Source organism: Muntiacus reevesi, chromosome 1 (assembly GCF_963930625.1).
Source record: "Muntiacus reevesi chromosome 1, mMunRee1.1, whole genome shotgun sequence".
NCBI classification, from domain to species: domain Eukaryota; kingdom Metazoa; phylum Chordata; class Mammalia; order Artiodactyla; family Cervidae; genus Muntiacus; species Muntiacus reevesi.
The window spans coordinates 96,962,761-96,988,791 of NC_089249.1; the positions used below are offsets into that span (position 1 = coordinate 96,962,761).

Below are 26,031 nucleotides of genomic sequence, written 5' to 3' on the forward strand. Positions count from 1 at the left end.
TATGTACTTATTGAACTATTTTGATCTTTCACACTGATCTTTTGAGTTAAAAATTATTAATCCATTTTACTTATTTTAAAAAGTCAGATTTATTGTAGTATGTTTCCACAGAGTAAAATTAAACCATTTTAGTATATAGTGCTGTGCATTTTAACAAGCTCATACAGTTGTGTAAACACCACTGTAATCAAAACATAGAACAGTTCCATCACTCCCCCCAGCTCCTCAGCACCTGACAATCACTGATCTGTTTTCTGTCACTATAGTTTTCCCTTTTCTATGATGTCATGTAATGTATGGCTGCATACATCAGTTCCTTTTTGTTGTTGAGTAGTATTCAAGTGTATGAATGCAACATAAGTTGCTTATCTAACATTCACCCACTTAAGAACATTTTGCTTATTTATGGGTTTTGGTAATTATGAAGAAAACAGCTATGAACATTCTTGTACAAGTTTTGTGCAAACATAAGTTTGTCAATTAAATATTTTAAATTATTTATTTTAATTGGAGGACAGTTACTCCAGTACATTGTGATGACCTCTGGTATACCTGAACATGAGTCAGCCATAGGCTTCCACGTGTTCCCTCCCTCCTGAACCCCACTCCCATGTCCCTCCCCATCCCATCCCTCCAGGTTGCCACAGAGCACTGACTTTGTGTTCCCTGCATCACACATCAAACGCCCGCTGGCTATCTATTTTACACATAGCAATGTATTTGTTTCAATGCTGTTCTCTCAAATCATCCCGCCCTCTCCTTCTCCCACTGTGTCCAAAAGTCTGTTCTTTATGTCTGTGTCTCCTGTGCTGTCCTGCATGTAGGATGATTGGTTCTATCTTTTGAGATTCCATATATATGCATTAATGTATGGTATTCGTTTTTCTCTGTCAGTCAAAATGTTGACAAGTAATTCCTCTCTTTACTACAAAAAAAAAAAAAAAAAAAAGAAAGAAAGAAAGAAAGAAAAAGAAGAAGGAAAAGAAAAAATATTAGAGTCTGAGATGACCATTTCAAGGAGCTTCTCTTTAAGTATACAGTGTTCATAGTAGGGTTAAAAGAGATTTTACAAGATGGATAGAAAATTTGATGATGTTTGAGGACTTTTCCAAAGGGAGAGGATAATTCTTAACAAAACTGGAACTTGGGAGGAGAAAAAAAAAAAGCAAATTAATGGGTTTCAAGATGATTGTAACTAAACAGGCAGCCCTCAGTTTACAAACTAGATTTCCATATGTCTTAAATATACAAAATAGTATGAGGGGAAGTAAATTCAAGGCCTGAGTTTCTGGGTTTTGTTTAGTAATTAGTCTGGACTAATTAACTAGCTGGAACTAGTCTTTGTTTAATAATTCGAAAGATGTGGGCAGATCCTTATTTACAAGTACAGATCTGTATCTCCTCAGATAATAGGAACCCAGTGATAGTTTTTTTTTTTTTTTTTCCAGTGATAGTTTTTATAAGCAGCTGTGGATGAACAGAGCATTACTGCAATTAATATTTCACCTGATTGGTACTTGCGAGTATTAGGATCTTTCACACACAGTATACAACTCTGTTAAGAGGCAGATACTCATACTCTCGTTTTATTGATGAGAGGCTACCCAGGGAGGTTATGCTACATCTCCGAGTTTACACAGCTGAAAGATTAGGACCCTGCCTGGTATTTTCTCTGTAAGTCCACTGTTCCTTCGCTTATCCCATGTTATGCAGTAAGAGTTCTGAATTTCCTGGGCAGTAATCCCAAGCCTTGTAGCAACATCCATCTTGAGGAGGAGCGGCCTGAAGTTTTTCTGATATGTGCTAATATTCTAAAACTCCTCGGGCAGATCACACTAAGCTGTGGATGGAAGTAGCCCCATCCACCCGGATGGACGCTGACTTTTTCTGCGAAACAGTCTCCTCCACCCCCACACGCCCACTTTTATTGAGCTACAATTATACAACACTGTATTCATTTTAGGTGTTCCTTTTCAGTTTTTCAGTTGCTTTCAGATTTAACTCCTCTGCGTTTTAAAGCTTAATTCCCATCCCAGGTGTGCAGCCAGCCAACTCTCTCATTTCTGTGAATGGAAAACAGATTCAGAGACTGGATCTGTGGAGTTGCAGGAAAAAAAAAAAAAAAGATGTGTGCGAAACAAAGCCGGAGAAGGTCCAATTTCCCTGCGGAGAGAACTATTTCTGGGCAGTTCACCAGGGCTACAAGCCGAAAGGGAGGGCGGGCTTGAAGTGAAGGAACCTGAGCGACAGCCTGCCCCCCCACCCCCACCCCCCGGCACCCCGACACACACACACACCCGCCCCTCGTTAACACGCTGACGCAGAATCCCACAGTCTCTGGGGCTCCCCTCTCGCCCCGCGCCTCCGACTGCTCCACTCAGATGGAGCAGCGCTCACGCCCAGGTCCCAGTGCCCCTCCCGGGCCCCACCCCGCAGCCTTTGCACTTCCTGCCCGTCCCGGCTGCGCCTGGCCCGTCCCCCGCGCTTCTCGGGGAGGCCGGCGCCGGCGAGCTCCTCCCAGAGCAGCAGCGAGAGCGGCCACTCCCTGTGCGCCGCGGCGGCTCGTAGGGGCTGGGCTCGTCCGACTGCAAGTGGCAGTCCCCCAGCCGCCAGGCCTCAACCCCCCTGAGCTCCCTCGGCTGGACGGGCCAGCGCCTCCGGTATCATGCTGCGCTGGCTGCGGGGCTTCGTGCTGCCCACGGCGGCCTGCCAGGACGCGGAGCCGCCGACGCGCTACGAGACCCTCTTTCAGAAACTGGACCGCAACGGGGACGGCGTGGTGGACATCAGCGAGCTGCAGGAGGGACTCAAGAGCTTGGGCATCCCCCTGGGCCAGGACGCCGAGGAGGTGGGTCGCTGCGGGGCGCGGCCCGAGGGCCGGGAGGGCTGCGGGGACTCTGGGCGCCCCAGGACTAGGGCGGCGGCCCGCGGCTCTGCAGGAAGAGGCCGGACTAGAGGCGGCCAGGTACTCCGGGACGGATGCTCGTAGAAATCTGAAAGGCTACTGGTGTTTTTCCAGAAAAATGAGTGCGGCGGATGCTGTAGCTCGCTCTTAACAGTTCAAAATCGTGTACCCAGTACTTTTGGTACCTCCCACCCCCTTTTTGTAGCTCTCAGCCTCTGTAAACATTTAATGAATTTTTTTTTTTAAGCTCTCACACTTCAGTGGCTCCAAGTTATGTAAAAAAGCTCACATTTTGTATCTTTCTTCGAAGCTGCTTTCTTACGTCAGATAATTTGCTGTTTTAGAACTGTTTGAAAACCCATCGTATCCCCCCCCCCCCCCAACTTCCCGTTGAGGAGAGGCAACATTCCATTGTTTAAGACATTCTTAATACCCAAAGTCCACAAGTTGACCTAAAGGGTTGGCCCGTCGTCTGAGCAATTTCGGCTTCTCTGAGTCATAATTGTGTCCCCAGAGCAGCTCCTATCAGCGGGGCGGAGATACTTGGAACCTCTCCAGCGCCTCTGAAACGTTAGAGGACACCGGCATTCTCTATTGCGAGAGGGAAAGTGAACACGTTCTGAGAGCGAGCAACTGTTTGATAGTAGTTGTATTTTAAGCTACTCATTCCATGCCTGTAGTAGTTACAGGCCTCTTCAAGTGGCTATTTCTTCTTGAGTCAGATTTAGTAAGCTACAACTTTTAGGAAACTGCCCGTTTTGTCCAAGGTTCATAGTACTTATAGTCACGGTTTTAAAAAAGTTCTGACTGTATCTGCCGTTGTTTTTTTCTTCCCCCACCTTCAATCTCACCAAATCTTTTTTTCTTGCCAGTCCTTCTCCCTGTCCCCGCCGCCCCCCCACCCCCTGTCTATACTATTCATACACTGAAAGAACCAACTTTGGTATTTTTTGCTGATTGTCTCTGTTTTTAAATTTTCTTCCATTAGCTTTTGTTTTTCTTTATACTTTCTTTAGGTTTACTCATTTGCCCCTTTTCTGATTTCTTGAGTTGAATGTTTGATTCATTAACTGACTCGTTGCGACTCCACAGACTATAGCCGCTAGGCTCCTCTGTCCATGGAATTCTCCAAGCAAGAATACAAGTGTGGGTTGCTATTCCCTTCTCCAGGGAATCGTCCTGACCCAGGGATTGAACCTGGGTCTCCTGCATTTCAGGCAGATTCTTTACCATCTGAGCCACCAGCGAAGCCCATTTTGAGCTACAACATCCCTTTGATCACTTCTTTCATCTCATCCCATAAGTTTGTATTTTTGTTGTAACTTAGCTCCCAGTGTTTTCTAATGTCCAGTATGATTTCATTCCTGGCCCATGAATTATTTAAATGTGTGCTTTAAATTTCAAAATATATGCTTTCTTTGTTTGTTCTTTGAAAGTATGAATAAAATACATAAACCTCTGGCAAGACTGCTTAAGAAAAAGAGAGAACTCAGGAATAAAAAATGTCTTCAGTTTTCTAAAATTTATATAAGAATATATTATAAAATAAGTTGTATAAAACTATGTGTATGCAGACATATAGAACAGGATGGCATCTATTTGTCACATACCTAAAATATGTATCTTATACAGAAATGGCAACCCACTCCGGTGTTCTTGCCTGGAAAATCCCATGGACAGAGGAACCTCTGTGGGCTATACTCCACAGGGTAGCAAAGAGTCGGACACAACTGAGTGACTTCACTTCAAAATATATTTTACACATATACACATATACATACTATCACTGTCTGTGTTCATGCCAGATATTAACTATTCTTAGTACTCTTTTTTGATTCTTCAATAAAAGTTTAATAATGATTGCTTTTGGATGGTAGGAGTTAAATTACCTTTTTACTTTCTTCTTCATAATTTTTGTATTATTTCAGCTTTTAAAAATGATCACACATTATTATTTTTATGATTAGGAAGAAATAGAGGATTTTCTTTTCTTTTTTTTTTTTTTTGAGGATTTTAAAAAAAATTAAATATCATCTCTCTGGGATGAGCTTTTCCAGACCACAAGTTCATCACTGGTCTCTCCAAAAGGTATTTTTATTTATTGACTGTGTCCTCCACTAATACCAAACATCCTGAAGATGAGGATCGTGTCTCATGATCTAAGCATAGTGATACAAAAAGATTTAAGGCTTGTGATTTGAAATACCCTAAACAAGGCAGTGGCTCACTTGAAATAATTAAAAGTTGGTTATTAAAAATTAACCAATTAAAAAAAAATTAACCAATTAAAAATTCAATTGCAAAGCAGTTGTTAATGGTTTTATTTCCAGCATATGTAGGACAGAAAACCAAAAGTTCTCCTGTTGTAAGATGCCCAGAAATGCTGTATAGGATAAGATAAATATATAAAAGTATTTTTTAGAGCAGTTTTTCGCTTTCAACAAAATTGAGAGGAAGGTACAGAGATTTCCCATCCACCCTCTGCCCCTGGACATCACATACATAAGCCTCCCCCACTGTCAACATCTTTTAACAGAATAGTACTTTTTTTTTTTTTTTTTACCAAGGATGAACCTACATTGACACATCATTATCACTTTAAGTTCATAGCTTACTTTAGGGTTCACTCTTGGTATTGTATATTCTATAGGTTTGGACAAATGTATAATGACATGTATTCATTATTATAATGTCATATAGATTGTTATTACTGCCCTAAAAGTCCTCTGTGCTCTGCCTATTCATTCCCACCCCCAACCACTGATCTTTTGTTTCCATAGTTTTGCCAGATAAACATCTTTTTACACACATAGATGAACTTGTAAGAAAAGTCTAGCCAAACTATCTGGGTTTAAATCACAATTGTGCTACTTACTTGATAACTTTGAGGCAAATTTTAAAATCTCTCTAGCCTCAGTTTCTACATCTTTGACAGAGGTGATATCAGTACTTATTTCATAGAGTTATTGTGAAGTATAAATGAATTAAAATATGTTAAATACTTAGAATAATACCTGGTACTTAATAAACAATCAACTAATTATAGGCTTTAAATTATCTAGTACTGTTATTATAGTCACTATTAAAAAGAAGTGTCAGAATCTCTATGATTGTAGATTTGCCAACTTTATAATTTTGTCAGTTTTCCCCTTTTATGTTTTAAAACTAGACTATATAGTGGACTGTACTACTGGTGAATTCAGATTTAGCATTATTATATCTTCTTGGTGAATTGCTTCTTTTATCTTTATGGTTTCTTGCCTATCCTTGTAGCCTGGTTACCCCTATATTTGGCAAATGCTTGAATCATTGCACTGACCAGGCTGTTTCCCACAAACAGGTTGTTTCCCAGGTCACCACAGGAAAATCTTCAGTATTTGGGCTCCCACCTTGTACAGGGCATCATCCTTGCCCCACATTCCACTCAGGGCTCTTTGCCTTCTGGGTGGTGAATGAGCCAGTTCCCAAACCCCATGTTCCCATCTCTTGTCTTGGGCTAACCGTGATGCCAACTGCAATTGCATCACTTCTGGTCTTCCCTGGGAGCGGAAACCAAGATGGAATTGGGTGTGCAGAAGAAGGGTAAGGGAGAGGAGACAGGGGTGAGCTGAGAGGAGTCTGCAGACCACGATGCAAGTTTAATCCCTGTTAGAAGAGTGCAAGAAAGGAGGAGGTTTAGGAGGAACTTCAGACCCAAGAATGGTTCTTAGAAAGTCTCAGCTGGGCTAAGGAGAATGGCTGAGGAAAGGTAATCTGTTAGGAGAGCCCTGTGCTGGCTGCCCCTTCTGTGCTAGTCATCGGGTGGAACAGCCCAGGGGGCCTTGGCGTGACTCAGTGGGTCCAGCGGTCCACAGGGGTGGCAGATGGGCTGGCAGTCACCTCTGCTCCTATAGCAGGTTCCCTCGTAGGCATTCTGACATGGTGTCCACAGGCCACTCTTTGGCCCCCACGGAGCTGCTTCTTAGCCTAGGTTTGGGGAGCGCACCTCACTGTTCTTGGCCTCTCTTCCTCGGGGAGGATAGTGGGACAAGCTACAGTCCCCATTGCTTCACTTGGTCACAGCTGCCACTCCTTATTTCTCTTCCTGACTGTCCATTTTATTTTATTTTTTTTTGGCTCCCCGTCGGGGAATCGGACCCCGGTCTCCTGCGTGACACTGACGGTCTATTTTAAACACCACCCTCACTCAGCTGGAAACTGCAGGTCTTTGTAACTTTCCTGGTGGTGTGACCCAAACTTTCCTTCCTGTGGGGCCTGAGCTTCTCAGGCCACTGTGGTTGCCTGTGCCCATTCACAGTCCTAAGTGGGCCAGGGAGTATTCAGTGGCATTCCTGGTGTCCATGTGGGTCATCTGAATTCCATAAACATTCCTGTCTGTCTCTGTAGTGTAGAAGCAGCCCTGCCTCCTGTTGATCAAGGCCAAGTTACACCTATTCAGAGGCTGACTTCTTTTCATGCCTGTTGTCCCTGAACACAAGAGCCAAACGTCCAGATGGAAGTTATAGCTTGTGATTCAATGGAATCCTTATTGTGTTCCCTGAAAAGAGTATAGCTATCCTGTTTGGGGACCAGAAGCTAACCCAGCAAAGCCCAGAGCTGTGGAGACAGGAAGCAGAAAGTTCCCAGCGAGTCACTGGGAGTGACAGAAAGTGGAACTGCTGCTGCTTCCCCCTCTTAGCTCCTGGACTCAGGTATTCTTCCTTTAGGGGGCACAGAGCCACGTGGTAGGTCTCTGATTCAGTGTACATACCGCATCCCGTAAGGTGGCAGCCCAGTTTTGCCAAATAATTGTCTCCTAGGGGTTGATTTGACTCTGCTTTCAGTAGGCCATTCCAGCAATTCTGTGAGTTGGCTGCTTCCGGATGGTGGATCCCATGGTCTTGGGCTCACTTCTACACCTCTTGCATTGTGAAGGGATCCCCTGGTCAGTTGCTATGTTAGGTAGTGATTTCATGCTTGTGGATTAGGCACTTCACCAACACCCAGATAGTGGTGCCATCTGAACTGCTGTGGGCAGGAAGGGGAAACCCCTACCTTCCTTCTTCCAGGAAGACACATTGTCCCTTCCATGACAGGTGGCACCCAATATAACTGACTTTCCACTGAGTGACCCATTGGTCTTCTTGAGGAATAGTGTCATATCTGGGCCAGGCAAGCATCAGATCATGAAATGAGGCATTGAGGACCTGCTGGATGGTTTGGATTTTTATCATATGAGTGATGGGAACACTTGGGAGGTTTTAAGCAAGAGGAGACACAAGCAGATTTATGATTTAGGAAGAGCACGCTGGTGGCCATGTGGAAAGCAGATGGAGGAAGAGAGGGTGTGAAGGCAAGCCTGGGTCACAACAGCCAATCAAATACTTAGGATTACATGGTCAGTCTTTATGGAGGAGAATTTCAGAGGCATACATCAAGGGTCTGTATAATGTTACAGCCTGGGGAGATAATTCATTTGAGGATCTAGAAATGAGAACTATGGGGTGACTCTTCAAGGTAAAGGTTTCAAGATAATTTGCATCTATCGCAAATACTCAACTGAAGTGAAATCTCTATAAATTCCATCTGACTTGATCTCTTCTCCATATTGCCAAGCTTTTGTGATGTAGAAGCATGTAGAAGAGAGCAGATTTCTATTTAAGTTCCTTCAAGCCTTAGATGGAAAGATAGTGAAATATAAGAGTGTAGAATGTAGAAAATAGGTATAAGGAATATGATAATTTAGGAATATTTTAAGAAATGCAATAATTAATCATTACTACGTGTTCCAAAAGTATCCAGGGAAAGGAAAAGACATCAAGACAAGTCCTGGGACAAAGAATTAACCAGAGGTGAACTTGGGCTTCCCAAGTGGCACAGTGGTAAAGAACCCATCTGCAATACAGAACACATGAGAGACTCAGGTTTGATCCCTGGTTTTAGGAAGATCCCCTGGAGGAGGAAATGGCAACCCACTCCAGTACTCTTGCCTGGGAAATCCTGTGGATAGAGGAGCTTGGTGGGCTACAGTCCATGGGGTCACACCATGGGGTCCCAGAGTCGGACATGACTGAGCAACTGAGCATGCTGCAGGCACAGTGCCTGACACATAGGACAGAGGTGAATGCACTACAGTTTCTTCTTCTGAATGACCCTGCTTTTACATGTTTCCAAATTGCCTCATTATGAAAGTAGTGTTTTAGAAGAGATAAAATTCACATTAAGTTCTTCTAGGACTCAGGAATTGTTTGTAGAAGGTAGTATGAGAAACAAAGAAATACAGTAGTTATTATTAATATTCCCATAAGAATCTAGTAATCCTGTCTGCTTTTTCTTTTTTCTTAGAATATCTCTCCTCCCTTTCCCTCTTCCCCTCTCCTCCTCCCTCTCCTCTTCCTCCTCCTGCCCTTCCTTCTCCTCCTCATTTTTCATCGAAGGCCACATTAGAACATTCTAAAAGGATATTAATATTTGGATATCATCTGAGATACTCTGAGGAAAAAATTTCAGACCATCAAACAGGAAAAGAAATAATCTGAATTTTAATTTACTGAAATGGAAATCAGAAAAATAAGCTGATGAAGAGTCAGCAATTTTAGCTAGAAGTTCTTATTTTGATTCAATTTAGGCTTGGAAGACTTTGTAATAGTATAGGGCCAAAAACAAACAAACAATCTAGATATAGAATGAATAAGGCAATAAAATGAAAAAAGGAAGATCTTGACTTTTTAAATACAGATTTTTACAGATTTCTAAATTTCTCCTCAAATCGTGGCACCATTTAGTAGTAATTCTTTTATTAATAGGTAGAAAATGGGGCAGACTGTGTAGCACATGAAGGTATTCCTGTACCCATGTTCACAGCTGACTGATCTAACAGTTGTGTTCAACTGGCCTCTGAAGTCATGGACAATTTTAAAACTTAAGTTGTCTGCCATGTATTCACAGGCACAAACTCTTACTGTAACTTTCTTGGGAGAGACTTAGAATCATAAGAGGCCTAGGACTCTTACAGCTGAGAGGATTACCTAGAGCTAGAAGGGAAGCAGCTCAAAGAATTTCATATTTGTTCTGGAGCCACTGCAGAAACCCAGTGAACATAATGACCTGGCCTCGGGGTGCGGGGGAGATCACAGAAGGAAAGGCCCACACTGGCAGATTTTCATTCAGGCTCCAAGCATCATTACAATCATTCCCAAGTTCCTTAACCTTAGAAGAAGAAGTCTTAGAAATGTGTGACTAAACAACTTAAAAAAAAAGTTGGACCAATATCACTAGTCATTAGGACTCCACAGTCCATGTCTCAAAATTCCCCTACCCACTTTTCTCTAAAAAGAAGTTCTACCTTTAGAGACAGACCTGTGCAGAAGTCTTTCAGGAAGCTTCTGGAGAAAAGACTTCCTGGAGTGAGGTGGAAACAGGCTTTCTGATTGGATGATCAGGGAGTGAGGCGGGAACTCGGCGACCTGGCCCCCAACGCCGCGCGCTCTGGAGCCGTTGCCTGCACGGTCGCCTTCCTGTTCTGTACCTGGCAGAAGGGCTTTGACTTTGGTAGCAGAGAGAGAGCTGCTACTTCAGGTCTCTTCCAACTCGGCCTGCGGTGGGCAGAGATCGCCATCTTGCCTTTCACATCCACCTCGAGACGCACGGGGTCACAGCGTGGAGCACTGGAGTCTCTTCTCCCGCCAGAGACATCCCAGATGGACGCCTCCTATGAAAAACTGTTCTCTCACCTAATGAAGACGGGACCCGGGACATCTTTGAGCTTCAGGAAGGCCTTCACGGTGTAGGGGTCATTCAGGATGGACGGAAGGTGGGCTTCAGAGGGGCTGTGATCAGAGAGATGTTGGCGCTGAGAGTTCTGGAGGAGCCTTGGGCAGAGAAGCCTACAGTCAAGTTTACAGGTTCCTAAACTTGATCTGCAAGGAGATCGAACCAGTCCATTCTGAAGGAGATAAGTCCTGGGTGTTCATTGGAAGGACTGATGCTGAAGCTGAAACTCCAATACTCTGGCCACCTCATGCGAAGAGTTGACTCATTGGAAAAGACCCTGATGCTGGGAGGGACTGGGGGCAGGAGGAGAAGGGGGCGACAGAAGATGAGCTGGCTGGATGGCATCACCGACTCGATGGGCATGAGTTTGAGTAAACTCCGGGAGTTTGTGATGGACAGGGAGACCTGGCGTGCTGCGATTCATGGAGTCGCAGAGAGTTGGACACGACTGAGCGACTGAACTGAATTGAACTGAAACTTGATATGGATTGCCACTGTAGTTTTCAGGTCAATTACCAACGTTACTGTAGGAAGACTAACAATGTTACTAATAGTCTTCTCAAGCATTTTTCTCAGTTTTCCCCTTGGCTCTAATATGATAATCTAGGATTATAGTGAGGAGTACAATAACCAATCATTACTAAGTGTTCCAAAGTATCCAGGCAAGGAAAAAGACATCAAGGCAAGTCCTGAGACGAAATTACTAACTAGAGATGACCTCGGGCTTCTGAATTCAAATTGTTCTCAAGATATTGGATGCAAACTGGTTCAACAAGGATGCACCTTTTTCAAGGTATTCACCTGTTATCAATCCCAAGAATGCTCCCTCCACTCTTTAGGGAACTGGCATAATCACTATGTGTGTGTTTTGAGAGTTGTGTGGTAGTTGAAACTTCCCTAATATTGGATTTTGAAGGAGGGCAATCAGTCTGAATGACTTATAGTCTTGGGGTTTCACCCAAGCTAATATGTCCTTATAACTTGCTTTAATCATCAGACTTTTAAAAATGATCTTGGGCATTGTTTGCTTTGCAGATCTTTCCCCCAGCAACCTAGGTTAGAGGATCCCTCTCAGTATGTGATGGCTCATGTATTTCTACCAGTGTCTTTTCAAGTAATTTTCTGTTTGGAAGTGATTATTGAGTATGATTATTGTTTTCCAATTATATTTTCTCTTTGGATGTTTAACTCAGAAGACTGGGAGATCCATGAGAGGTAAAGATTGGCAAATTCATTTGAAAAATTGGCACTTCATGCTCAAAAAACTGTCAGTTGAGTTCTGTCATTTTAAGATTTGGTAAAACCCTTCTTCTAATAAGCTTTGTGAACTTTGGAAGTCTATATTTTAATCATCCATTCAGTCATTGGTCAGTTGTATTTTGAGCATGTTTTATATGCCAAGCACTGTGTCTTGATTTCTTCGTTTATAACATCAGAGGCCTGGACTGGATGTTGTCTATAGACGAAGCCAGTGCAAAATATTCTCTCTGTAAATTTCACTTGGATTTTTAAGTTGTGTTTTCTTTTTAAACCTATTGCCCTTCATGCTTTTTTAAAGCTTCTCTTATACTTAGATTTTCAAGTGTGACTTTTATTTATTTATTAGGAATAAACTAACTTTTCATAAGAAATTCTAGATTATGACATAAACAAGTTCAGTCTTTGAAACACAATAATTCTTTATCAAAACAAAATTTTTTCCATACTGTTGTTCTTGGTAATAGATGGTGTGAGCCGTATTAAAAGGCTTTTTGTGACTGATGAGGGCTTACTTATCAAAACTCCAGTGGACTCTGCAGTACCACATCAGTTCAGCTCAGTTACTCAGTCGTGTCTCACTCTTTAGCGACCCTATGGACTGCAGCACGCCAGGCCTCCCTGTCCATCACCAACTCCGGGAGTTTACTCAAACTCATGTCCATTGAGTCGGTGATGCCATCCAGCCATCTCATCCTCTGTTGTCCCCTTCTCCTCTCACCTTCAATCTTTCCCAGCATCAGGGTCTTTTCAAATGAGTCAACTTTTCGCATCAGGTGGCCAAAGTATTGGAGTTTCAGCATCAACATCAGTCCTTCCAATGAACATTTAGGACTGATTTCCTTTAGGATTCACTGGTTGGATCTCCTTGTAGTCCAAGGGACTCTCAAGAGTCTTCTCCAACACCACAGTTCAAAAGCATCAATTCTTCGGCTCTCAGCTTTCTTTATAGTCCAACTCTCACATCCCTACATGACTACTGGAAAAACCATAGCCTTGACTAGATGGACCTTTGTTGGCAAAGTAATATCTCTGCTTTTTAATGTGCTGTCTAGGTTGGTCATAACTTTTCTTCCAAGGAGTAAGTGTCTTTTAATTTCATGGCTGCAGTCACCATCTGCAGTGATTTTGGAGCTTCCCCAAAATAAAGTCTGCCACTGCTTCCACTGTTTCTCCATCTATTTCCCATGAAGTGATGGGACCAGATGCCATGATCTTTGTTTTCTAAATGCTGAGCTTTAAGCCAACTTTTTCACTCTCCTTTTTCACTTCCATCAAGAGGCTCTTTAGTTCTTCTTTGCCTTCTGCCATAAGGGTGGTGTCATCTGCATACCTGAGGTTATGGATATTTCTCCCAGCAATCTTGATTCCAGCTTGTGTTTCCTCCAGCCCAGCATTTCTCATGATGTACTCTGCGTATAAGTTAAGTAAGCACGGTGACAATATACAGCCTTGACATATTCCTTTTCCTATTTGGAACCAGTCTGTTGTTCCATGTCCAGTTCTAACTGTTGCTTCTTTACCTGCATACAGATTTCACAAGAGGCAGGTCAGGTAGTCTGGTATTCCCATCTCTTTCAGAATTTTCCACAGCTTATTGTGATCCACACAGTGAAAGGCTTTGGCCTAGTCAATAAACTAGAAATAGATGCTTTTCTGTAACTCTCTTGCTTTTTTTATTATCCAGCATATGTTGGCAGTTTGATCTCTGGTTTCTCTGCCTTTTGTCAATCCAGCTTGGACACCTGAAAGTTCAGGTTCACATGTTGTTGAAGCCTGGCTTGGAGAATTTTGAGCATCATTTTACTAGCGTGTGAGATGAGTGCAATTGTGTGGTAGTTTGAGCATTCTTTGGCATTGCCTTTCTTTGGGATTGGAGTGAAAACTGACCTTTTCCAGTCCTGTGGCCACTGCTGAGTTTTCCAAATTTGCTGGCATATTGAGTGCAGCACTTTCACAGCATCATCTTTTAGGATTTGAAATAGCTCAACTGGAATTCCATCACATCCACTAGCTTTGTTCATAGTGATGCTTCCTAAGGCCCACTTAACTTCACATTCCAGGATATCTGGCTCTATGTGAGTGATCACACCATCATGATTCTGGGTCATGAACATCTTTTTTGTACAGTTCTTCTGTGTATTCTTGCCACCTCTTCTTAATGTCTTTTGCTTCTGTTAGGTCTGTACCATTTCTGTCCTTATTGTGCATATCTTTGCATGGAATGTTCTCTTGGTATCTCTAATTTTCTTGAAGAGATCTCTAGTCTTTCCCATTCTGTTGTTTTCCTCTATTTCTTTGCACTGATCACTGAGGAAGACTTTCTTATCTCTCTTTGTTATTCTTTGGAACTCTGCATTCAGACGGGTATATCTTTCCTTTTCTCCTTTGCTTTTGCTTTTCTTCTTTTCACAGCTATGTAAGGCCTCCTCAGGCAGCCATTTTGCTTTTTTGCATTTCTTTTTCTTGGGGATGGTCTTGCTCTGTCTCCTGTACAATGCCACGAACCTCCATCCATAGTTCATCAGGCATACTTGTCTATCACATCTAGTCCCTTAAATCTATTTCTCACTTTCACTGTGTAACTGTTAGAGATTTGATTTATGTCATGCCTGAATGGTCTAGTGGGTTACCCTACTTTCTTCAATTTAAGCCTGAATTTGGCAATAAGGTGTTCATGATTTGAGCCACAGCGACAGTCAGCTCCTTATGTTTTTGCTGACTGTATAGAGCTTCTCCGTCTTTGGCTGCAATGAATCTATCTATCTGATAGATTTGAAATCTATCTGATTTTGTGTTGACCATCTGGTGATGTGCATGTGTAGAGTCTTCTCTTGTGTTGTTGGAAGAGGGTGTTTGCTTTGACTAGTGGCAAAACTCTATTAACCTTTGCCCTCCTTCATTCTGTACTCCAAGGCCAAATTTGCCTGTTACTCCAGGTGTTTCTTGACTCCTGCTTTTGCATTCCAGTCCCCTTTAATGAAAAGGACATCTTTTTTGGGTCTTAATTCTAGAAGGTCTTCTAGGTCTTCATAGAACTGTTCAATGTCAGCTTCTTCAGCATTACTGGTCAGGGCATAGACTTGGATTACTGTGATATTGAATGGTTTGCCTTGGAAACGAATAGAGATCATTCTGGCATTTTTGAGACTGCATCCAAGTACTGTCTTCGGACTCTTTTGTTGACTATGATGGTTACTCCATTTCTTCTAAGGGATTCTTGCCCATAGTAGTAGATATAATGGTTATCTGAGTTAAATTCACCCATTCCAGTCCATTTTAGTTCGCTGATTCCTAAATTGTCGACATTCACTCTTGCCATCTCCTTTTTGATCACTTCCAATTTGCCTTGATTCATGAACCTAGCATTCCAGGGTCCTATGCAATATTGCTCTTTACAGCAGTATAGTAACCACATAGAAACTTATATTTCAGGGAGAATGATGTGTCTTTTCCTCAGTTGAGGTGACATCTCTGGGAAGTTTTGATGTGAGTTTTCTCTCATAAGTCTCCAGCCTCCCTAGTCGAAAGTTTATTTATACAGATTGAGAATTCATTTAATTTTTTACATATAGAAATGATATTTATGTGGTGCTAAGAAAGAAAAGATACAACTTTTTATTCTGTTAACTAACAGTTTTTTTGAATGATATTTTATTTGTTTTTTTTTTTTTTTTTTTTTGCTATGAAAAGTGAGAGACAACATGCAAATAGTGGTTGGACCATATTTTAAATTGAACTTTGTATTTCATAATATATGAAAGTGTGAAGTCACTATGTTGTAAACTGAAACTAACTTAATCCTGTATGTCAACTATATTTCAATTTGAAAATATCTGAACTTTGACCCATGACCTGCTGAGAAGATGACCCTTTGTTTATGATAAACAGTCCATGAAGCCAACCTACTATATGTCAGATTTTACTGGAAGACAGGATGCTATCTCTGGTGACAGTCCAAGAAGCTAAACAATAACTTTTGTATCAACCACAATGGCCAGGAATTGATTGATTACTGACAGTTTCCCCAATTTTTGTCCCTGCTTCCAACTTAGGACCAACCAGAGATAACTGAATATGTCCCCCAACTAATCACACAGGATGACCCACTTAAATCCGGACGTTTTCCCAGGCCAGCTGTCTCCAGTCAGGCCACACTGGAAAACTCCTTTTTTGCTACTATAAAGTTTCTCACTCTTCTTCCTGCCTTTAAGTCAAGACACAAGTGACATTCGCTGACTTCCTTGCTATAGTAAGCCCAGAATAAATACCCTTTCCTTTTCTCCTTTGATTGGTCTTTGTTTTCACAGAAGAATAGACAAGAAAACTCAGAATTCAGTGTCAGTAGACAGTTGTAACTCTGGGAACCTTTATTTATTGTTCATAAATAATCTGTATTTACTGTACATGCATCCTTAGTCACTCAGTTTTGTCTGAGTCTTTGCTACCCTTTGGATTGTAGCCTGGCTGTACTGTCCATGGAATTATCCAGGCAAGAATACTGTAGCGGGTTGCCATCTCCCTGCCATTTCCAGGGAATCTTCCTGACCCAGGGATTGAACCTTTGTCTCCTGTGTCTCCTGCATTGCAGGTGGATTCTTTACAGAAAGCTTAATGAAATAGTCAAAGCTACGGTTTTTTCTAGTAGTCATCCATAGTTGTGAGAGTTGGACTGTAAAGAAGGCTGAGTGCCAAGTAACTGGACATGGAACAACAGACTGGTTCTAAATTGGGAAAGGAGTACATCAAGGCTGTATATTGTCACCCTGCTTATTTAACTTATATTCAAAATATGTCATGAGAAATGCTGGGCTGGATGAAGCTCAAGCTGGAATCAAGATTGCTGGGAGAAATATCAATAACCCCAGCATGCAGATGACACCACACTTCTGGCAGAAGGCAAAGAAGAACTGAAGAGCCTCTTGATGAAAGTGAAAGAGGAGAGTGCAAAAGTTAGCTTAAAACTCAGCATTCAGAAAACTAAGATCATGGCATCTTGTCCCATCACTTCATGGCAAATAGACAAGGAAACAATGCAAACAGTGAGAGACTTTATTTTGGGGGTTCCAGAATCACTGCAGATAGTGACTACAGCCATGAAATTAAAAGATGCTCCTTGGAATAAAAGCAATGATCCCACCTAGACAGCGTATTAAAAAGCAGAGACATTACATTGCCAAGAAAGGCCTGTCTAGTCAAAGACGGGCCAGTAGTCATGCATGGATATGAGAGTTGGACTGTAAAGAAAGCTGAGCTCTGAAGAATTGATGCTTTTGAACTGTGGTGTTGGAGAAGACTCTTGAGAGTCGCTTGGACTGCAAGGAGATCCAACCAGTGAATCCTAAAGGAAATCAGTCCTGAATATTCATTGGAAGGACTGATGCTGAATCTGAAATTCCAATACTTTGTCCACCTAATGCAAATAACTGGCTCATTTGAAAAGACCCTGATGATGAGAAAGATTGAAGGCAGGAGGAGAAGGGGACAACAGAGGATGAGATGATTGGATGGCATCACCAACTTGATGGACATGAGTTTGAGTAAGCTCTGGGAGTTGGTGATGGACAGGGAGGCTTGGTGTGCTGCAGTCCATGGGGTTGCAAAGAGTCAGACATGACTGAGTGACTGAACTGAACTGAATATTGAAGAACTGATGCTTTCAAATTGTGATGCTGGAGAAGACTGTTGAGAGTCCCTTGGACTACAAGAAGATTAAAACAGTTAACTAAAGGAAATCAACTCTGAATATTCATTGGAAGGACTGATACTGAAGCTCCAATACTTTGGCCACCTGATATGAAGAGCCAACTCTTGGGAAAGACTATGATGCTGGGAGAGATTGAAGACAGAAGAAGAGAGCAGCAGAGGATGAGATGGTTAGATAGCATCACTGACTCAATGGACACGAATTTGAGCAAACTCTGGGAGATAATGAAGGACAAGGAAGCCTGACATGCTGCAGTCTATGGGGTTGCAGAGTCGGATATGACTTAGTGACTGAACAACAACAACAAATGAAATATGGGTAAAAAGAAAAATCAAGCTGTTTAAAGACTGGGTTAGAGATGTCCTTTAATTTGTAATTTCTAAAATGATAGCTCTTTACTGTTACTTTCAATGATCAAAATATAAACTTCATAGTTGAAACTTCAGAACTGAAATGGGGCCCCAGAATGCTGTGACATTTTCTCATGGATTATGCAAATCTCAGTGTCTGCGTTGAGTAATCAGAAAATAATTTCTAGATGAAAATCATCCTCAATCTAATTTTGAAAGTGATTAAAGAGCAGTAATTATTTTTCAGTGACAATAAAATGCATTTGCTTTTAAAATGTTATGATTGGTGGCATTTGAATCAAGACTATTTAGGTTGCAGATAAAAGAATTCTACTGATACTAGTTTAAACCAAAAAGGCCAGAATTCTTTGTAGAGACCCTTTATTAGTTTGAGGAAGCACCACTCAGAGTTTTTGGTTTGCTCAGAATTTTTAGTCATAAAGATGTAGAATCCATAAAAAATTTTTCCACATTTACTAGGGTGATCATATGACTTTTTTATTCCATTACTGTGGTAAATTATAAGATTAAAAAAACCATGTTAACCTGACCTGACATTACAGGTATACATTTATCTTTTGTATATATGTGTGTCCATATATAGTGTTATGTATATACATATTAGGTATGATATAATATATATAGTATTATATGTGAATATATAGTATCCATTTTATGTTGTAATCATATAATTATATACATAGTATATATATTATATTATTTTATCCATGTACATTATATATATATATTGTGTGCATGTATATTATTGTTTGTGAAATAATATTTCTCGAAACAAATGAGTTTTCTTGATAGAGATAGACAATTTGATATGACAGCTTTTTATAAGGATCATCTTTAGGAAGAGGTCATGTAATTTTGGAAATTCAAAGGGAAAAAGACTATTTTAAACAATTAAATTTAGGTCAAGATTTTGTCTTCTATCTTGGAATTTATAAAATACATTTCTTAATAGGAAAATAGACAATTTGCTTAAAGTTTTTGTACAAAATATTCAGTATTTTTAACCCATATAAAATATCTCTAATTCTTTTCTTTTTCACAGAAAATTTTCACTACTGGTGATGTCAACAAAGATGGGAAGCTGGATTTTGAAGAATTTATGAAGTACCTTAAAGACCATGAGAAAAAAATGAAATTGGCATTTAAAAGTTTGGACAAAAATAATGATGGTTTGTCTTTCTTTTCTGTTTAGCAATAGCTATGAAGGAGCACTTCTTATGCTTCCAAAAGTCTAAAAGAATGTATATTTTAGTCTGTCTTTTTTTGATGATAATTATTACTTGTGCTAATATTTTTCTTAGTATATGATTTTTATATAGAACGTTTTTAGTGAGGAAAAGTTATATGTAGCTTTGTGCAATGAATCATAAATTGTGAGTAGGGTCTTTTGTAAAATATTAATTATGGAACCTTATACTGATTTGGCTTAAAGTTATGGTTTAAAAATAATAATTATGTTTTCTTGCTCTTTGAGCAAGAGAGATTTATTTTTATTCATACTAAGCACAAGTGTTTTATATTTTAAACTTTAAACAACTTTCAGATTATCTTATATTTGATAAGTCTTTTTGAAAGAATTACCTGCGATCAGAGAAGATACTCTCTGATATGAAAGTTAGAAAAGAAAATAGCAGATAGATAGGTTTAATATATACCTTCTGATTGGGATTATGGTTTTTCTATTTATTAATAGCTTGGAGTTAGAGTCCCAGTTATGTACAGCAAAAAGCAAGGACCACAGTAGGAGAAAGGAAGCAGCTATCAAACCCTTATCATCAGAGGCAACCTTTGATAAGAAGAGGGAGTTTATTTTAAAAATGTATAATGTAGCCTCAGACCCCTCCCCATGCATAAGTGGTCGAGGCCATTCCATTCACAGACTTATTATTCAAGAAACAAGTTAAACAAATAAACTGAAAATATGGTTCATACCAGGGTAGGCAAACTTTTTTTTTAAATAAAAGGCCAGATAGGAAATATTTAGCTTAGTGAGCCATGTGATCTCAGTTGCAGGTACTCATCTCTGCTGTCATCTTGCAGAAACAGCCTTAGATAATATGTAAATGAGTGGGCATGACTGTGTACCAATAAAACTTTATTTGTAAAAGCAGGCAACTGGCCTTATTTGGCCAGAGGGTTATAGTTTGCTGAAAAGTGAAAGTGAAAGTCGCTCAGTCATGTCCTACGCTTTGCGACCCCATGGACTGTAGCCCACCAGGCTCCTTTGTCCATGGGATTCTCCAGGCAAGAATAGTGGAGTGCATAGCTGTTCCCTTCTCCAGGGGATCTTCCCAACCCAGGGATCGAACCCAGGTCTCCCACACTGCAGGCAGATTCTTTACCAGCTGAGCCACCAGGGAAGCCCGGAGTGAGTCACTCAATCATGTCCGATTCTTTGCAACCCCCTGGACTATAGAGTTCATGGAATTCTCCAGGTCAGAATACTGGAGTGGATAGCTGTTCCCTTTTCCAGGGATCTTCCAAACCAGGGATCGAACCCAGGTCTCCCACATTGCAGGCAGACTCTTTGCCAGCTGAGCCAAAAGAGAAGCCCAAGAATACTGGAGTGGGTAGCCTATTTGTTCTCCAGCAGATCTTCCTCACCCAGGAATCGAACCAGGGTCTCCTGCATTGCAGGTGGATTCTTTACCAACTGAGGTATCAGCGAAGCCCAGGTTTATACTGAACCTTAACTTTAGTTAGATTCAAGGCAAGTTATTTAAGCAAACAACTAAATCCTTTGAGTGGTTTTGATGATTGTTCAAATCTGTGACTCTCAGCTATGAAGAGCTAAGTTTGTGGTGGAAAGTAGTACTGTTAGAACATTTATTAGCACCCATGAACTTTACATTGTATGCCCCAAGTCTACCTTAGTCTAATCTTATAGCAAAATTCAATTCTTACAGTCAGCTTAGTTTCTTCCCACAAACTTTCATCCCACCCTGAACTCCCTGCATAGAAGGGACTGTCTATATAGTGTTAGGTCAGGCAGTTGCTGGGAGATGGAGCTAACTAAGGATCATCTCCAGGTAAGCAGAGGCTGATCATCCAGTATGTATGGTGTGCACATATCAATGGTTAATTTCAGAAAGTTCTAAATGAGCCAGAAGAAATAAAAGTGAAGTCTTTCTATTTTATTTTTAATTGAAGTATAGTTGACTTACAATGTGGTTGTAAAGGTGAAACTTATGATACATTTGTAGTGGATCAAACAGTTTCCCCTCAACTTATCTTGTTTGTATATTTAAAAACTTTCTCATTATAGGTTCATATTTTTGTTTGTTAGACTTTCATAAAGGAAACTGGGACTTCCCTGGTGGCTCAGTGATAAAGAATCTGCCTACCAATACAGGAGACACGAGTTTGATCCCTGGGTTGGGAAGATTCCCTGGAGAAGGAAATGGCAACCCACTCCAGTATTCTTGCCTGGGAAATCCCATGGACAGAGGAATCTGGCAGGCTATAGTCCATTGGCTTGCAAAAGGGTTAGACATAGCTTAGCAATTAACCAACAACAAAGGAAAGCATATATAATCTATCCTAATTATTCATGAATTTTGTATTTGAGAATTTGTCTACTTGATAAAATTTAACTCCAGAAGTAACCCCCAAATTTCACTCACAGCACTTTTGCAGTCATTCATGGATTTGCATATAGAAGCCACAAGCTTCATTTGCTTGGTGAGCACATTTCTAACTGAGACAGAATAAGGTAACGCTCTGCTTCCCTGTTATAGCTTTTGTACTGTAAATAAGTCCTTCTGCAGCCTACTTGGTGCTATGTCTTTTGCAATTTTGTGTGTTTTGTTGATGATTTCACTATTTACAATGGCTCCCCAAAGCAGTGCTGAAATGTTGGTGCGCATTCCTAAATATGGGAAGGCTGTGAAGTGTCTTTGGAGAAAAATATATGTGTCAAAACACTTTACTCACACAAGAGTTATAGTGCTGTTGACCATGAGCTCACTGTTAATGAGTCAACTTTAACATATATGTATCGGAGAAGGCACTGGCACCCCACTTCAGTACTCTTGCCTGGAAAAGCCCATGGATGGAGGAGCCTGGTAGGCTGCAGTCCAGGGGGTTGCTAAGAGTCGGACATGACTGAGCGACTTCACTTTCATTTTTCACTTTCATGCATTGGAGAAGGAAATGGCAACCCACTCCAGTGTTCTTGCCTGGAGAATCCCAGGGATGGGGGAGCCTGGTGGGGTGTCGTCTATGGGTTTGCACAGAGTTGGATACGACTGAAGCGACTTGGCAGCAGCAGAATTTTTATATATATATATATATATATATATATATATATATATATATATATATATAAAACAAGGTGTATTTAAACAGAAACACACAGCAAACAAGCTTTTGTATTGATCAGTTGATGAGAAAATTGGTGAGAACACCAGAGGCTTACAGGAACCTAACCCCATTATTTCCCTTAGGAACAATGGTTCCTTTTCCCTCAACTCTGTGTTCACAGTGACCTTATAGAAAGTAACCAGCATGAATAATGAAAATCAACTGTATTTCTTTGAGAGGGCAGTTATAAAGGTGATTATTCAGAGTGGTGTTTGAAGACTTTCATTGCTGAAAAGTCTGGCTATTTTTGAAAGCCTCTGGCTGTTCTTACATTGTCCAGATTCTCATGCTGCTCCTTTCTTCTCCCTAGAAAGTTCTCTCCCAATCCTGTCATCCCTTCAATGTCCTTCTCTTAAATGTAGTCTTTTCCTCTCACCACTAACAGTAGTTTTTGTCTTCCTCTTTTTCTGGAGAACTTTGCTATTAATCCTGGTTTGGCATCAGACCCTCTTTTATTTTGTTTTGTTTTATCCTTTTCTATTCAAAAGTCTTAGGATCATCATGAGTCTGTGAACTGCTTCAGGGAAATGCAGTCTTAGAATTTATTGCTTGTATTTTCTCTTACTTCTTCTCTGTTTCTTCTTTCCACAGCATGCTCTAATTGCTCTCATCATAATAATTTTTCTTCTCCCATCATCCTGCTATCCCTGCTTTCTTCATTTTTATTGCCAGATCTCTCAAAAGAATAGTCCACACTCTTTGGCTTCATTTAGTCATTTTTCTACTTTCTTTTAACTCAGTGCAGCACATCTTTATGCATAATAAATGCTTCATCATTTAGTAAATGCATACTTTATATTTAAGAGATCCTACCTTAACTGACTTTACTTCAAAATTTGAGTGTCTTGATTTGTACCTCAGCTCTGTTGCTTCTTAGTGTGGTTTCTTTGTAGGGCCATGTAAGCTCAGCCTCTTCTTTCGATGGAATATCATTATTTACCTACAAGGCTGTTATGATTTTTGGATGAAATAATATATGTGTACTTAATATATTTGTTAAAATTTGAGTTGGTGTTGCAGTATGTATTTAAGCAAATCTGTAACTCATCTAAATTCATAATTTTACCTTAATCAGTTCAAGGCTTTTCCTTACAAAGTACGGGATTTGAAAGTCATATTTCTAAGGTCCTTGTCAGTTCTGAGTTTATAATTTTTATTTTTTAAAGGAAAAATTGAGGCTTCTGAAATTGTCCAGTCTCTCCAGATACTAGGTCTAACTATTTCTGAACAACAAGCAGAATTGATTCTTCGAAGGTAAGCTGTTCATCTATTGACAACTGTTTTTTTTTTTTTTTAAATTTTAATATCCTGTAATAGAGATCTGCATTTATAAGCATGACTTAAAGCAATTCTCTGCACCTTATCATCCCTCACAATATCTTCCCCCACTTTTCTCCCTTTTCATTTTGTGTGTGCTAATGCACCTAAAATGTAGGAATGGGAAAACTCTCTCAAGGCCTTCAGGACTGGTGGAATGACAGGAAGATGCTAAATCTCTACAGAAGGAGCCTAAAAGTTTTAGTGCTGTCTCTTTTCCTATTTGGTTTTTAATGTGACAGTAGAACTCATTGTTTCAAGATGAGGAGTCAAGCAGATTCATCACTTCTTTATCTTATGCATGACATGACTAGATAAGAGGGAAATCCCAAACATCTCCTCATTGACTGACAAAGAAACACTGATTTAAAAAGAACAAACAAGTCGAATAAAAAGAAATGGCAGAAAAACCGAACAGACATTTTTCCAAGAAAGATATACAGGTAGCCAACAGGAACATGAAAAAATGCTCAAACATTGCTAATCATCAAAGAAATGCAAATCAGAACCACAATGAGGCAGCACCTCACACCTTGAGAATGACCATCATCAAAAAGACCACAAATAAGGAACGTTGATGAGGATGTGGAAAAAAGGGAACACTTGTACTTCGTTGGTGGGAATGTAACTTGATGCAGCCACTGTGGAACATAGTATGCAGGTTCCTCAAAAAACTAAATATAGAGCTACCATATGATCCAGTAATTTCACTCCTGGGTATATATCAAAAAAAAAAGAAAGAAAAAGCTATTTCAAAAAGATGCATGCACCCCAAAATTCATAACAGCACTATTTACAATAGTCAAAAAGAAGCAACCTAAGTGTCCATCAACAGATGAATGGATAAAGAAGACATGGTAGATATACATAATGGAATATTACTCAGCCATAAAAAAGGATGAAAATTTTCCATCTGCAGCAACATGGATGGACTTAGAGGGATTATGTTTAGTGAAAGTCAGACAAAGAAAGATAAATACTGATTCACTTATATGTGGAATCTAAGAAACTAGTGAACAGAAGGGAAGCAGACTCAGTGAACAAACCAGTGGTTACTAATCAGGAGATGATAGTGGGGAGGGCAAGACAGGGGGACGAGAGGTACTATGTGTAAAATAAATAGGCTACAAGGATATATTGTGCAGCACAGGGAATAAAGCCAATATTTTTATAAACACTATAAGTGGAGTATAGTCTATAAAAATTTTGAATCACTATTGTACACCTGGAACTGATATATTATAAATCAGTTGTACCTCAATTTAAAAAAAAGAAAAAAAGAGAAAATATCCCCCCCACATAAAAAGAAATACCTTTTTATTTCAGAAAATAGAGATACAGTTTGAATATTATTGCCCAGGGCAGTCAGATTTAGTGTGTTATTTCACAGGATAGAGTGATAATTTCTGAAGTCTAAGTGTCCTTGAAAGCTTTTTTGTACAAATACAATACAGTGACCAATTTTAAAAAAAAGGTAACAAAATAGAAAAGGATGGTTACATTTTATTAGTATTCTTGTCAGTGTTTTCAGTCTTCAACATTACCTAAAAAGTTTCTTCCAAATGGCTTTATTGTCTGGTTTATCTCCTTTTGTATCTGCACTGGTAGCATTTTCCTCCCTTTTGTCTATTTAGAATTTCTTCTGCAAGCAACTGCTTAATAGGAAGGTGCAAATCTCAGAGCTATGCATTGGCGTCACTTTTGTTAACATTCGATCAGAAAGTTTCCCTGAGGAAATGTAAAGCTAAAACATGAAAAGGAGATAAATAGCGTTTTTAAAATTTTTATTTTTGGCCTCACTGTGTGGTGTGCGGTTTCCCAACCAGGGATCCAACCCGTGCCCCTTGCAGTGGAAATATGGAGTCCTAACCATTGGACCACCAGGGAAGGCCCTTCAATAGCATTTTTAAAGTGGAATATGGGGTATGTAATGTTCTGCCCCCAAAGCCACATTTTTCCAGGAAACTGAAAGTATTTCTCTGATTTTTTGGCCAGAAATCCTATTTCTGTATTCCTTTTGATAGCTTTAGGATGAATGCAAATTCCAGCCTAAGCTCCAGAATAAATCACAGGTAATATAGAGGGTGGATTTTTAAATGATGCTATATAATTGTATATATAAATATTTTATAACAACTTTATTGATAAGTAGTTCACATGCAAAAAATTCACTCTTTTAAAGTGTACAGGTCACTGGTTTTTACTATTTTCAGAGAGTTGTGCAACCATCACCATTATCTAATTTTGGAACATTTTCTTCAGTCCCCAGAGTAACTCTGTATCCACTAGCAGTCATTCCTTCCTCCTTGCCCTGCAAGCTTCCAGCAGCCACTGATCTACTTTGTCTGTTCTGGACATTC

At 40.2% G+C, this 26,031-nt stretch overlaps 2 protein-coding genes across 2 annotated transcripts in view; both read left to right on the forward strand.

The window, feature by feature from the left end:
- Nucleotides 1-2,629, forward strand: part of LOC136145503 (mitochondrial adenyl nucleotide antiporter SLC25A24-like) — a 92,106-nt gene extending 89,477 nt beyond the window's left edge. Inside the window, exon 13 of the mRNA XM_065903856.1 lies at nucleotides 2,325-2,629. Within this exon, the coding sequence (XP_065759928.1) occupies nucleotides 2,325-2,629 (305 nt within the window). The remainder of the gene's footprint in view (nucleotides 1-2,324) is intronic.
- LOC136148229 (mitochondrial adenyl nucleotide antiporter SLC25A24) overlaps nucleotides 2,528-26,031 on the forward strand; it is a 65,623-nt gene continuing 42,119 nt past the window's right edge. The window contains exons 1-3 of the mRNA XM_065907650.1: nucleotides 2,528-2,848; nucleotides 19,035-19,161; nucleotides 23,521-23,608. Coding sequence (XP_065763722.1) covers nucleotides 2,666-2,848; nucleotides 19,035-19,161; nucleotides 23,521-23,608 — 398 coding nt within the window. The 5' untranslated portion in view covers nucleotides 2,528-2,665. The remainder of the gene's footprint in view (nucleotides 2,849-19,034; nucleotides 19,162-23,520; nucleotides 23,609-26,031) is intronic.